General features: G+C 37.8%; 1 protein-coding gene, 1 long non-coding RNA gene and 1 other non-coding gene across 3 annotated transcripts; 1 reads left to right on the top strand and 2 right to left on the bottom strand.

The window, feature by feature from the left end:
- Positions 1-255: 255 nt before the first annotated feature.
- TRNAT-CGU lies at positions 256-327 on the top strand. Its single transcript has one exon. It is a non-coding gene; the product is annotated as a tRNA-Thr (tRNA).
- A 3,617-nt stretch (positions 328-3,944) lies between these two features.
- On the bottom strand, positions 3,945-4,733 carry LOC110892599 (probable LRR receptor-like serine/threonine-protein kinase RPK1). Its single transcript, XM_022139754.1, has one exon. It carries the CDS (start codon positions 4,731-4,733, stop codon positions 3,945-3,947), a length of 789 nt encoding a protein of 262 aa, XP_021995446.1.
- A 4,575-nt stretch (positions 4,734-9,308) lies between these two features.
- LOC110896492 lies at positions 9,309-11,888 on the bottom strand. The gene is made up of 3 exons (XR_004874556.1): positions 11,751-11,888; positions 10,454-11,154; positions 9,309-9,527 (listed from the first exon to the last, which is right to left on the bottom strand). It is a non-coding gene; the product is annotated as an uncharacterized LOC110896492 (long non-coding RNA).
- Positions 11,889-15,897: the final 4,009 nt, after the last annotated feature.

The following is a 15,897-nucleotide window of genomic DNA, read 5'->3' as shown; positions in this document are numbered from 1 at the left end:
CTTATAAATTGGTCAATTTAAACTATTTTTTAGCCTCTAACAGGCGTAATGGATAAAATCAACAAAAGTAGCTAAAAACATATGGAATTTTGCCAAAGTGTCAAAAAAAAAAAAAAAAAAAAAAATAGTGTAAAACAACTAAAAATGGCATGGGCCGAACGTGCTTTTTAACTACGTAGACAAAAAACATATATAAAACCGGGTAGGTTGAAAAAAATAATATTAAATATTCTCCGCATCTTGATAACCAACAATGCCTCCGTAGCATAGTGGCAGTGCGTTCCCTTCGTAAGGGAAAGGTCGTGAGTTCGATCCTCACCGGGGGCTTATTTTTTTTACTTTATATATCTAACATGGTCCCTCTTTTTTCTAAAACATACACTCACTCACTATTTTTGTTTCCTATCCTAAAATATAGAGTCGGCATACCGCATATGTGTTCCGGTAGAACTACATCTGGCAAAACGGGCGGGTCGGGTGACGGGTTAAAACGTGTTCAGGTCGGAACGGGTCGATCCAAAAAAAGGGTCATTTTGGGTCGGGTCAAAACAGGTTTTTGGTTGGGTTGGGTTTGCTTGTTTAAAATTTATATATCTAACATGGTCCCTCTTTTTTCTAAAACATACACTCACTCACTATCTTTGTTTCCTATCCTAAAATATCGAGTCGGCATACCGCATATGTGTTCCGGTAGAACTACATCTGGCAAAACGGGCGGGTTGCATGGCCGGCCCTGAGGGTGGGCGGGGAGGACCACTGGCCAGGGCCCAATGTTTCAAGGGGCACATTTTTTTATTAAAAAAACCCAATATGTATATGTAAAATATTTTTTTAATAGGATACACTCATACAAACACCAACATAGGCCCCATTACAAAACTATTCTTATGGTTTAGATTAGTTATTAACCCCTTTGACATTAGGTTTAGACCTTTAGTGAGCCCAATACCCAATTTCGTTAAGGCCTAAGGGCACATTTTTTGAAGCTCGAACAGGGTACACGAATTCTCAGGGCCGGCCCTGGCGGGTTGGGTGACGGGTTAAAACGTGTTCAGGTCGGAACGGGTCGATCCAAAAAAAGGGTCATTTTGGGCCGGGTCGAAACAGGTTTTTGGTTGGGTTGGGTTTGCTTGTTTAAAATTTAACCATGTTTAACCCAAGATTATCTCGATTGATGCTCACTCACATACATACAATAATTAGTATTTAATATTTTTAATATTAAATATTAAATTATGCATATACACACAGTAAATTACATTTTACATTATATTATTATCTTTAGAGATTAGGTTTTCTAGTTTTCACAACCGTCACATGCAAACAACTTTCTTTTCAGGCGGATCTTCTTCGTTCAACTACAACCGGCGCTCTTGAACATCCTTACATAAAAATACCCTTAGATGTTCACAGATCCGTATATCATTTGATAGAGCTGGATTCGAGATCGGCAATCTCCAATAACCAAGTAAATAACAAAAATGTAAATTTAACGTAAGAAAAGTATTTGGATCAATTTTCTTCTTGCCTTTCATTAATTCATGATTGCTTAAATACAAAACAAACATAACTGAATAGAACATGGCCACTAACCCACTAACCAAGTACTAACTAATAATAAGGAACAAAACAAGGAAAACATGTTAATAACTAAATGAAGTAAACAACCCACGATGAATTGCATGGATGTATGTATTAGATGGCTTGCATGATGTCATGGGTATGTGACATCCATTTTGGATTGGTACGTATCATCATTTCTTCATGGTGACTCTTTGTTTATTTCTATTGTTTCTATTGTTCACCATGATGTTCGTTGGTAGTAAGGCTATGTCTACTGGTGATCTGGAGTTGGGTTGGTCATCAATAAGACAAAACTTTGAGTAATTAATAAAATCAAAAATGAAATTAAAATTGGCAACCAAGTTGGTGGAGCAACCTTGGTTGCAACCCAAACTAATTCCCCTGTTAGTTTAATTACTCAAATAACTTATAATATTCGAACATTAAAAAAAACTAAATACATGGTATTTCTTTTTTTTTTTGTGAATATCCTGATATAAATTTTATTAGAAACCGAGTTCGTTAAAAAAACATATTTTTAGGTTGGGATGAGTTGTGAATGTGTGTTAAAAATTGAGTAAGGTTGGGTTGTGTAGGTGGAAGAAAGAGATATTAATTTTTTAATAAAAGGTTGGGTTGGGTTTGGTCATCAATAGAGATAGTCTAAGAGTTTAAAATCCAAATTTGAAGTTTGAAATTGGGGTGTGTGTGTGTTTTTATTTAATTTTAACAGTGGTAGACGGTGGCGGTGGTCATCGGAAGCCTTACCTCTATTCCGTAGGAATAGAGAGGTTGCTTCAGTGAGACCCCCGGCTCGATAGTAGTTTTGCATTAAGGTTTGGACATAAGGCACATAACACTCAACAATTGAGACAAATGCCGATTAGTGCATGTACTCCTTGTCTTTCGGCTATCAACACCACCACATGATGCATGATTAACCATTAAAGTCTTTATACGATGTCGATATAATCTCAGATTGCAATAAACTCATCTAGTTATTTTTCAAAAAACTTGTATGTAATAGGTATTTTTGTTAGTGACTATATTTGTAAAATCCATTTTATACTTTGTCTTGTTAAATATTTCAATTCTTTTGTTTAAATTACTTTTATAAATTTACACCGCAACGGGTAACACATTCTACTTTTAAAAAATGTGTCACGTTAAACGCAGCCACCACACATTTGTTTATTACCTGGTCTCTAGTCAAACTAAGTATAGTTACGTGTAAACAATACTAACGATAATTGAATGCCCAATTTATTACGTACGTAGACTCTTCCATTTGCACTTACGTAAAAAGTCACCTACACAATAACTAAATGTGGCCATTACTTACGTGTTAATCTCTACAACCTAAATATGGAAGAAAAAAATAATATACTTTTGGGATATAAAATCTGTTGTATATGTTGATAATTTATTCTTTATAAAACAATTACTAACCATGTGTTTTCGTTGATCTTGAATAATCAAAGTGTCAAACTGTAATCAACCACGTTGTAAGTTGTAACGAACAACAAAAGAAAAATCTAAATACGTCCATCTATTTATTCAACGAAAGAATACTTACAAGATTTTATGATTGTTTTATAATCAAGACTAGCTTCTCTTCTATTTTTTATTGTTATAATCGATACTAGCTTCAACGAACGAATATATATCACATCTGTTTTATATTTTTTTATTTATTAAATAAACGAACATATGAAAAAATCTATTTTGAAACGAACAAATACTAATGAAAACACTATTCGTTCAATATTTATGTTCGAAAAGTTCAAACTTAAAATGTACTCCCTCCGTCCCTAATTAGATGTCATGGGACCCAAAGCTCACATCTTAAGGAATACTTGAGTATTTTATTTTTTGGGTTGTAAAATGACAATAATGTCCTTAGTTTATTTGGCTAGAATACCATTTGTCTTCCCTGGCTAAAAATTGCCGCTACTTTTTTGGGCGCTATTTTTTCATGACTTTTCAAAAAATGCCACCTTTTGTTTGACACATCTTCAAAAAATTCCGCCTTTTGTTTGACACATCAACAATAAACTGTTTTAATCTATCCCATTATCAGTAGTTTTTCACTTTCCTTATTCCATTTAGATATGGAAAACTCAGTAAACTCACGTAAGAAAACAAACTTGACCAATGAGCAAAGACAATCCATTTACCAAATGTTATTGCAACAAAGTGTCGATGGAGGATTGAAAAGTGAAACTACAAGGGATGTAGCGACACTCTTCTCCTTATCTACCAGTACCCGTACTATAAGTCGCATTTGGCATGACGTGAAACTTCAACTTCAACATGTAGACGTTTACATCTATTTAAATTTGATATATCTATTTGTAGACGTTTGTGAGGGAAAGACAAAGTCAAGGGTCAAAGGCTTGTTGAATTTGCTTCAAGTTCCTTACAACTTGCCTCATGCTTGGTCTTCCGGAGGCTGCTTCCTCCGTGCAATGCAACCCCAACTCCAACAAATCTACCAACACCTTTTCCGGCCCTGACTCCCACATGGCGACCGCAAACGCCTCCTTCATCCGCCCCTCTCGCTGGAGCATCGCCGCCCACGACACAATTGTATAACCATTGTGTTCTGTTGAAAACGACGGATCCAACGCCCGTTTATCCGAAATCAGTTCAAGAAGCATAACACCATAGCTATACACATCGGCCCGGTTGGATACCCGACACGCCAAAGCATATTCGGGAGCCACATATCCAAACGTCCCAGCAACCCCGGTTGTCACATGAGTCTTAAATCCCGGGAGAAGACGTGACAACCCAAAATCTGACAAGTAAGCATTTAAATCATTGTCTAACAACACATTGCTTGGCTTTACATCGCGGTGAAGGACACTTGGATTGCACTCGTTGTGCAAAAATGCTAGCGCTGCAGCCACGTCGAATGCGATTTTAATAACTGTTTGCACACCCGTCACACTGCTTCTTTTTAAGCGGATAAATTCTTCTAGGCTTCCGCCCGGTAGATAATTGTAAACAAGAAACATCTCGGACGGGCTAGCGTAGTAGCCGATTAATGTTATCAGGTTCGGGTGTTCAATCCGTTGTAGACTGCGTATTTCGGCATTAAACTGAGGAACCCCTTGACACATTTCGACGGTCAGCCGCTTCACCGCCACCGTCATCCCCGGAGACATCTCCGCCCGATAAGTTGACCCGAAACCGCCGCTCCCGATGCAATTTCGTGAAGCGAAATTCCCGGTTGCTTGGATAACCGCGTCAAAAGTCAACGGTACTTCAACCTGGTTAAAAATAACCAGGGGTTCGGTTCCCGAGCGTGGTGGAGACAGGACAGTCTCCACCACTACCACTCAGGAACTGCGCTTCGACTTTCGCATGTATAAGTAAATGATGATGAGAGCCATTAGTATTAGAAAAATTAGTGATGCAGCTAAAATCAACCCCAGTTCCATTGAACCGAGCCCGTTTTTCTTCCCGTGGCTAGCCGCAGGACCACCGAGCAACCGTCGATGGTGTGGCGGCGATTCGACATGGCCCGAAACCGAAGAGAAGAATAAATATACATGAAACAAAGCAATTAACGGCTTCATTCACGATTTTTGGTGCTAGGAAGAAACTGAAAGAGATTTTGGTTTTTGGGTTTGTTTTTGTATATGTTTAATATATTGTGTTTTGATTTGTTTAGTTGCTGGTGGTGGAACCCGACGGAGTCAAGGGTGGTAGTCAAAGTCAACAGTAGTAGGGTGGTTATGTTATCTAGTCAACATTGCTAGCCATCGATGGTCATCACGGTAAATAAGTCTGGTAAAATGAACGGACTTTGGACGTCTGTGGGACCCATGTTCCTTGGCCGAGTAGGCTTTTAAAGTAGCATTTTGGTTTTTTAAACAATATATATTCTTTACACATGACGAAACCAGCATAACACTAGACCACTAGATTTTATATAAAGGGCGTGCGTTATAGAGAGTGTGAAGGGATGATAACCCGATAAGCCTGGCAAGGCACGGAGGGGCACTCGGGTGGTGGATGTGAGGGGAGTCGCAAGCGTGGGGGTGGATTTGGTTTAACTTATTTACATTTTTAAGAATTAAGTAAGGAGTCACGTTAACTCATCATATTATACATTTAATCTCTTCACACACATGTTCTTAAGTGTGAAATGTTAAACACTTCGTTCTTTGTTGCACTTTTTTCTTTACACATACTCTAACTAAGAGCAAACGTAGTGGGGCGCTATGCCCCCGCATAGCGCCGGAAAGCGCCCAAGAACACCGCCACGAAGGGCGGTATGGCCAAAAAATTTTGAGGAGCGCGATGTGGATAGCGGCGTTACTGGATTGAAGTTTGATTTTTTCTTTTCTTTTTTTTGTATTTTCTGGTGTTGCAGGTTATCAAGAACAAAGAAGGGGGAACACAGGTATGCGAAGAAGGAGGGACAAGGAAGAAGGAACATTTTTAGGGTTTTTTTTATGGGCTTTGGGTTGGGTTGGGCTCAACTCAAAAGGTATTGTGTTTTTTTTTTTTATTTATTTATTTTCAGTTTTTTAATTTATTTTTCTGTTTTTATTTTTTTAAATTTTAGACTAACATTATATTTTTTTTAGCAAACAATCAGTTTTTTAATTTATTTTTTAGTTTTTTGTTACTGTAATGTTTTTTTAAGTGTAATGTTTTTTTTTTAATTTTAGTGTAATTTTTTTTAATTTAATGAAATAAATTTTAATTTTATAAAGTTAGAAAATAATTATAAAAAATTAGAAATTAATAATTGAGTAATGATTAGGCAGGGGCTTTATGACTACGGCCTTAAATGCATAACGCCCCATAACGCCCACCCGCACACGTGGCGCGCCACGTGTCGCATAACGCCCACAAAGGGGCGTTATGACTACGCATGGCCTAAGGGGAGGAGGGGTGGTTCACTAGTGATAGTTTCTATAACTCCCACTATCCAATTAAATCATGCCATGTCATCACCCAATATTCTATCACTAGTGATAGAAATGTAGGCGGAGTGGTATCACTAGTGACGGAATTCTATCACTCCCAAATTTTTAATTTTTCATTTTAAAATTAGAAATTAAAAATAAAACACTAAATTATAAATTTCATTAAACTTAAAAAATAAATTACATAGCCAAATAAAAAACAACTAAACGGGTGGCATCTCCCAACCCCACTTTGCGCAAATTGCGCGCTTTTGTTGAATGCCAACTGACTTGAACGGTTCGTCGAGACGGACGTGGTTTTCACACAAGATTTTTAAATCATTTTGTCTTTCAATCGTTTTCAAGTGTTCCTTGTACGCGTGCTCGCGTTCAACTTTTAGGGACATAATTGTTTCTTTTCTTTGTTCGGCCTTCTTGAAATGGGTCATTTTCTCCACTTCGATTCTGAAGATCGACTCCGCCACCGCTTCCTTACCTTTGCTTGACGATTCACCACCTCTCCTGCGTCGTGGCCTTGTGGGTGTATCTTCTTCAACAGGGTCGTCAACGGGTTGATCGGGTTCGTCAAGGGGGTCGTCGTTTAAGTTCATTTCGGGCAAGTTATCCGACGCGAAAGTCGTATAGTTCCCCGAATCGGATGTCTTTGATCTTTTCGAACCGCCTCGTTTTTTTGGAGCCGTAGGACCACGCATGTCAACCAACTCAATGGGGACCCACTTCGGGTGATGTCTCGGAACTTCCCATGCCCCCACGTGTGGAAAAGTCCTCTTTTTGTACAGTCGGCAATACTCTTCGGTGGCTTGTCGCATGATTGTCGCCTCGCTCGCTCCACTTTGTGGGTTTCGGTTCTACAAAAAATATAAAATGTTATGGTTTTTTTTAAAAAAAATACTGTTTTTTTTTAAACTGTTTTTTTTTTATTTAATTAAAAAAACAGTTTCTGTTTTATTTAATTAAAAAACTGTTTCTGTATTTTTTTTTAAAACTGTTTTTTTATAAAACTATTACTGTTTTATTTAATTAAAAAACTGTTTCTGTCCACTTCGACGTCATTTGGTCCATGTTTCGTATCCTTGCACCGGGAAGTTGCCTAAAATGATTAATGACCCGTCTCCAAAACGCATCCTTTCTTTGCTCGTTGCCATGTTTCCTATTCTCCGAGATGTGCAAATACGCCTTTACCAAGGACACCTCCTCCTCGCTCGTCCAAAGTTGTCGGCCGATTGGAGTGATTTCTTGAACGTCATCATTTTCATTTTCTTCTTCCTCTTCCTCTTCCTCTTCTTCTTCTTCTTCTTCTTCTTCTTCTTCTTCTTCTTCCTCTTCCTCGTCAAGACTTTGTTGTGGTTCACGCCACGCGCTTGCAAAATGATGGATGAGGGTGTTGTCTTCTAGTAGTGGGTCGAGTGTGTGGGGTTGGGTTTGATACGTTTGGGGTTGAAATTGGTGAGGTTGAAACGGTGGAACGAATGGTTGGTTTTGGTACGTTTGCGATTGAAAGGGTGGATATTGTTGGGTTTGAAAGGGTGGATATTGTTGGGTTTGAAAGGGTGGGCCTTGGTCGGGTTCGTCTTGCAACCTAAAGCGCGTCGGCTCGCCAAGATTCGCTCGAACCTTGGGTCTTACGGGATTTTTCTTCGTACCCGAACCTCTTTTTTTCGAACCCCCACCTCTCTTGCTTGAACCTTCCATGTGTGTTGTAAATTATTTAGATTGAGATGTAAAATTTTGGAGTTGAATTGGAGAGTTTTTTGATTTATTTGAGTGGGGAAATGATTTATATAAAAAACCTCTCAAAAAATTAAACCCCCAAACGGTAATATTTGTGCCAAACGGTCAAAAATTCAAACGCTCATGTCATTCTTCAACGCGTTTTCTTTATCTCGCGTTGTTTGAGGGGAGGCGGCGGTATAGCGTGATGGTATAACGCTTTATAGGGGTGGTATAACGGACCACCCCGTGTACCCTAATAACCTAACACTACTTAACCTCTTTATTTCTTCACTGTTTTTATTATTAATATTGAAACATGAAAAGCAATATAACATACTAAGAAAATCCTAATTTCAGAGTTATCATATCATTCATCAATAGAACTAGTATTATACCCCGCACGCGTTGCGACGCGTTAAACCGGATTATTCAATAAACTTTGTCAGATGGTTCAAGATTGCATTCCTGCCTTTGTAGTTGGATGATGATTATGTCTTTAAATTAAGAATACACTGAAAGTCATTATTATACTATCAATTTACAACATCCCAGTATTACAACACATGAACCCAATATAACAACACGATCCGTAAAAACAAATGACCAACATGAACCCAAAGTTGGTCGTTCAAACGGAAAAAAAATGAAAACCTACAAAACAACAAATCTTAAAAACAATCATCACCACTTGGTTGACTAAACACCCAACACCATTATATTACAAGCAGTCTACCTTACATGCATGAAGCATGGGCACCAATGATGATATGATATCCTTGAGAGCTATAATTATACACCTCCCAACTCGAGATCCATTACAATATTAACCAATATCAAGTATTTATTCATTATACATGTAGTAAGAAGATCAATGCTGTGATGTGAAGATGTAAACATAAACATAGTAGATAGAAGTGAGAACCTTCAATCCCAAGGCATCCTGCATGGAATAGAGAAAGAGAAATAAGTCCATTGGTCACTAATAACCCAAATACTTGCATAGATATTTTCATATGAGATATGCATTTACCTGTTCACATATTCCGCTAACGTTAATGTAACACCCGTTCTTATAAATTAGGGTTTAACATATTATTTACGAAAAACAATCATGTAATTAAGATTACATATGCATTGGAAATTACGAGTTTATTAAAACTTTTTAAGATTTAAAAAGTCTATAACATATCATGTGTACATTCGTCGTTTAACATAATAACAATACATAGTGCGGAAGCTTATTTCGTAATCGTGTTCGGTTCTTGCTCGACGCTTGATCTTCATCCGTGCACCCTTGACGTTCACCTATGATCAAAACCAACTTAAAAGTTAGTTTTGATAGTCAAATATTTAGTTCATACAAGTACAGGGGTTAAAAATGACAAAAAATTAAAAATTTTCGGAGTTAGGGGCGTCGCTTGACGCCTAGGGCCTAGGTGTCACGCGAGCCCCCCTTTTTCACAGCAGGTTTCTTCAGCTGTTGCTGTACATTCCCAGCTCAACTCGATTTCACGGAAACGGCCATAACTTCTTCGTTATTGATCCGTTTTACGCGATTCTTTTTCTTACGCGTCCGTAATTAAATCCTCCATCTTATGGAGTTGAAACCCAACATCCAACTTAATAAAATTTCAGACTTTTAATCCTCGGCTTATTACCCTTTATACCGACTTTTAACCCGTTTATGCATTTTATCGCATCAATAAGTTTAGTTGATCGTTAAAACTCAAGAAATTTATTATTTCATTGTCTCCCATCATACTAATCTCGAATCACGAGTCTCTTAAGTAATAAAATCCCTTTTACGCTTAGATGCATGTTTTGACCCGTTAAGGGTAGTTATGCATTTTAGTCTAGAACTAGTGCCTTTCTTTTGTCGCTACAAAAGTTCCATATCTAATTAATTACAATTATTCCACCACAACTATTTTGTGGTGGATTTATCATGAAGAACCCTTTTCCCCAAATTTTTACCCATCGGTTGATCATTTTACGCAAATGACCACTTTTGAGTACTTGACCCGCGAATGTACATTCCTATGATCTTTACTCATGTCTAATAATTCCATAATCTTTATGCAAGTTCCTAAATGACCCCTATGAGTTGTTTACCCAATATACCCTTCAAGGGTATTTTGGTCAACTTTAGTCCCTCACTTCACGATGAAGGACTTTCGCTAAATATCTTAACCAAAGTTGTATGCTTAACCAAAAAGCTTAGTTATACGTACCTGGCTCGGGTCAACAATCGATCCGATTCATACCTCGCTTCTATTATCACATATTCTATGGACGCAAGTAACTGAATCGTTAATCGCTCCTGTTAACACAAGACTTGACAAACATATTAATCGATATTGTCAAATGGTGTTATCACGCCATTTGACCCGTTTGGCCTATAAGACCAAGCATTTTCATAAGTAGCAAAACATGGTTATTAATTAATAACTTGTTCGTCCGACCCATTTCGGATTTTTGCCACTAGACCCCTTTTTCTCTTAAATTCTTTTCTTATATTTTTACCCGTTCGGCTTACGCCACGGGTGCCCCTTTTGAACTTTAATTTACTTTAGTCGATACTTGACTAAATTTTCATTATTACCCAATTTCCCATTACTAGTTACGCTATAAAGTAACCTTAAGAAAAACTCTTAAACTCTTAACCATTTCATGACTAATTTACCATTTTGCCTTTTTCACCATTTATCATGGTTTAAAAACGTTTCTATTCGTTCCGACCCAATTCGTTTCGTGTCGGAACCCATAATTCAAACCAAATCCCTTGTCGTATTTATCGCATATAAAATAAGTACGTATACTACAAGTAGGTGTAAGTTTTACTTACCTTGCATCCGAACACGCTTTTACTTCACACTTGATTCGTTTGACCCGCTCACTTATCAAGCTTCCACCTAGCCCGTTAGTTGTCAAACTATCATCATAATTCATAAGATGGTTAGATTAGTCATTATCAATTATGACTACTCCATCTAACGGGTCTTATGTCGACTTTATCACTTGATTAAATCATTCGTTAGTTTGACTTCCTAGAAGTCAATTGATCTATCAACATACTCAAATGCACACTTCACATGGAGTTTCAACATTTTTGCTTCGTTTAGGCATTTTAACAAACACCTAGTGGGCATAATTTTACATTTTTACTAACTAGTTCATAACTAGTCATTTTGACCAAGATTATCATCAAAATTCAACCTTTATCATGAATGATCAAATACTAAATTTGCAAATTGTTTAAGTTTCTTACTTCAACTATCATTCATGATAATTTCTAGCACTAACATATCATCACTTTCACTTCATAATCAAAACCCACTTGTCTAAAAGTGGTAAATCATCAAATTACTCAAATCATAACAAATTTTACTTCAAATTTCTACTTAGGGTTTGTTCCTAAGCATTCATACTTCATTAATTCGGCTATAGCCTTTACGATTCATGCATAGATCGCGTCATGCAAAGTTAACTAATTTTTACAACTTCATGAATGTTAGAAATTCGACATACCTTACGATCCCCTTGACTTGGTAATCGTTAATCCGCGTTCGGTTGTGAATTTAAGCGTCGTTTGGCCCTCCAATTTGATGAATTTGGATGAGCTAGGGTTTGGAGCTCTTGCTCCTTCTCCTGGATCGATTCACGCACACACACATACACCAAGTGTGTGTGTTGTGTTTTATTTTTTTGTTTTTAATAAACCAAGTTTCCCACTTGGCATTATTAGTCCCTCATGTTTTTCATAGGTTATTTAAAGGGCATTTTAACCATATTTGTTCTATTATGCCAAGACAATAACTAACTAGGTTAATATTCCTAGTTACTTGGTGGGTCCCGGGAGTTATAACCCGTTTTTATTTTAAGTCCCGTTTACTCGGGCTCTTATAAACTCAATTCCTTAAAACTTTGATTCGCTTATATTTAATACTAGGATTTCTTATTTAAATCCAAATATTTACCGGGTTATTTTTACTACTAACGGTACGTTACCCGTCTTTTAGTATTAATGGAGTTTGATTACCAAACCCGTTTTCGGGGTGTTACAGTTAATGCATAATTTTTCTGCAAATGAAGCGCGTTGAAGCAGACGAGAATACAATAAAGTGCATAGTTGGTCTGCAAATGAAGCGCCTTGAAGCGGACAGGAATATAATAATTTTGCTTCAAAGATGAGCTCGAATACACTCCAAAAACAGTAACTAATTCATACCAGGTGTGCCCAAATATGAGCCCTAACTCAACATCTAAAACCCAAATTGAAAACAAATCATAAATCAAAACCATCTAAAACACAAATTAAAAACAAATGACTAATGAAAACCACATTACCTAACAATCTTTCGAAGCAAAACAGTCGGCGCCAAAGGTGGATATTTTGAGAAGCATCGGACAGTGAAACATAAATTAATGCAAAGAAAAAGAAAAGGAGGGGTGACTGCAGTGGAAACGGTGGTGTATAGTGTCCATGACCATGTCAATTACATACTTGATTATAGCAACCACTGCCGCATCCATTGACGCTTCGAACTGCGGTGACTTCGTTTGAATCTGATACATGATTTATGATTATAGGTGCCTTTGGATTTTCTCATAGGATCCACAACTCTAAAATTAGCTGCAAACAATATAATTTATGTTCAAATTGAAATAACTAATTGTAAATGTAACACGCTTGTTCAGTTATTGAAGCATGAAAGACATACTGTAAATAGGCCATATGACGGTGGTGATAGTGCGGCGCGGGTGGTGATGGTAACCGTGATATGGTGACGATAGTCGACCAACATGGGCATTCATATTTAAGTCGTGATTTAGCATCCACACCAAATCAATCTCTTGAAGAGAAGCACCAACAGTATCATCAAAAGTAAACTTTCAATATGAACGCATCTGGTTTGCTTAGACGTGTGTTCGAAGGCTCAGATATACTACCTCATTATGGATGCAAATCATCAGATTGCCACGCCAAAACAACGAAAATAAACGATTTTCTTATATCATCACCGCCCATTTAATTTTCTCTCTGTTACAATTTGCACCAAAAAAGTCGACAACTACAAACGCTAATTAAAACATGTTAAATTGTTTATTTCAATATAACCAATAAAAAAACCCCCAAAAGTCCCTATAACATAAAGCAACAAAATTGATAGAAACAAACAAACCCAAATCAATTCATTAAAGAGTAGCACTGAAAGCAACATCATCAATAGTAAAATTCAAATATGAACACATCTGATTTGGTTAGATGTGCTTCGTAGGCTCAAATACACTACCTCATTGTGGCTGCAAATCATCAATTTGCCAAGCCAAAACAACAAAGATAGTCGCATTTTTTACATTATCACGGCCTATTTAATTTTCTTTCTCTGGTACAATGTTCATGTTCCTCATGTTCTCAAAGTACAGCTAGCAACAAAAACCCACATAAAACAAAATCCATACCTATCATGCTCCCACGCCAAGGCAACATCAACATCCGATTTACAGTCATTATATGAATTCATCACATCTCAGATCCAAAAAGATTATCATCATCGTTTAACCCGCTCAGTGGCGCTATGGTTGCAACCGGGGTTGCCATACCAAGTAGCAAGCCACCATCATCGTCGGGTAGGCACACGGCCGAAACCTTGCAAGAATCCAAGTTGTCGTCGCCTAAAACGTCAACAAAGATTTTATGTTTAAACCCGTCGCCGCCAAGATGGCCGGAATCCGCCAGTGGTGACCCTTTGGTTACTACCCCTCCCTCTTCGTAAGAAAAGGGGTAAGGTTTAAAGCCAAAGACATGCGTCTCAAGTGGGATGACCGCCCAAATAGTTCAATCGGAACAAACCACGAGCCCAGTATATATAATTTAACTGAAGATCATTTTATATGTATATAGTCTCTAGTCTCTGTGTCATGAACCCTAGAATTTTCATAAGGGCAGTAAAAAATTACCCTCATATTGAAAATTCAGTGCCGATGCAAAACAAACCCAAAGATTTCACTTACAAAAAAAACCCCAACAACCCCAATTTCTAGTTTGCAAGATGAAGAAACCCCAAAATAGCAGGTTTTGTGATTTTCTTACATGAATACAGATATAAGAAAGTGAACGTGAACGAACCAGATGATACGTGGTTGAAAACCGGTGCTTGCTATTGTTTAACTTAACGTTTTTACGTAAGTTTTAGTTTCGAATAGCCTACTTTTAATCAAGAATGTGTTTTGCAGGTTTGATGGAGTTTAAGGAGCTTTTCGGGAGCTTTACGGGTCACCGGGTCGAAAACCGGAGCACCAGAACGCGTCATGGATCAACCGGGAGAGTTAGGAGCGGAAAACGTGGGATTCGCAAACGAGAGCCCGTCGCCGACGGGTACCAGACCGTCGGCGACGCCCTCCAGATAACCCCGTAGGCACTGATTTCCCGTATCCAGTCATTTAGGCCGTCGGCCAAACATGAGCTTTTGGGAGCCCGTCGGCGACGGGGTCAGGCCCGTCGGCGACGGGTGTTGATTTTGTGAAACGCGAATTTTTGCTAATTGGGGGTCTATTCCGATTTCTATTGGTTCTCAACTCATAAAAGACGGGAGTTACACATATTTTTGAGTTTTGAAAGACATTCTTGGAGCCATATCTGATCTATCTTTCATCATCACTTCATCTCTATTCCATATTCGACCCTCTCAACAACCCGAATTCTTACCCGAATCAAAACCCTAGTTCATCACCATCACAATCATTCTTCCACCTTCAATCCATTCATCACCACCAACCATTCCAAACCCTAATCATTCAACCATCCGTCTTCAAGCTCCAAGATGACCCAATTCAAGTCTCGTGCATCCGTTGATCGTGCTATTTACACCATGAGCGGCTAATTCCTCGGAGGTTTCACCCCGGTGTAGGTTAATTGTAAGTCTAGGGTTTGAACAATGATTTAGTTTGGTTTTGTGACAACTTGATTTGTATTTGAATTGATTGACAATTGTCTTGCATTTGAACTATATTTGTGAATTGTCTAGTGAGTTATGAAATTTGACTTTGCGAAATAAGTTTGTGCAATTATGCCTTGTCATTCAAAAGGTTTTACTTGTCCGAAGTAACGAAGTGCATTGTAGTCCGTGTATGCGTTGATAACAATTGGCACCTAAGCTTTGATGATAGAAATCCGTTAATAACATATTCAAGTGAATTAAATCTAAAACTTGTAAGAACCCTAGGATTGCAATAACCGAACCGGGTGTGAACCTTGTTTTCTCTATCTTGTCAAAACCTTTATTTACATCATTGCAATTGTTTGTTTTTAGTAGTTATAATTCACATCTCCAATCAAACAAAAACACAAAAACATATTTTAGCAAGCTTCATAAAAGTGACATTTCCTACATTTCATTCAAAATCCATTCGCAAACCACATACTCTTCGTGGTTCGACCCCTTGCTACCACTAGCTATTTGTTAAGGGTAATTAGGGTATATAAATATTATCTTTGACCGGAGCGCGACACTCCGATCAAATTTTGGCGCCGTTGCCGGGGAGTGCGTGCGCTTTGTGTTTGGATATTGTTTGAATTATTGTGATTAACTGTTTAATTTGTTTTGCTTTCTTTTTGTATTGTCTTTTTCCTTGTTACGCGGGGTGTGTTACTTGTGCAGGTTACAGGTAGTGC

The sequence above is a fragment of the Helianthus annuus genome, chromosome 12, assembly GCF_002127325.2.
Source record: "Helianthus annuus cultivar XRQ/B chromosome 12, HanXRQr2.0-SUNRISE, whole genome shotgun sequence".
NCBI classification, from domain to species: Eukaryota; Viridiplantae; Streptophyta; class Magnoliopsida; order Asterales; family Asteraceae; genus Helianthus; species Helianthus annuus.
The sequence above is the reverse complement of the archived record's forward strand: the minus strand, read 5'-3'. Positions and strand labels throughout refer to the sequence as shown.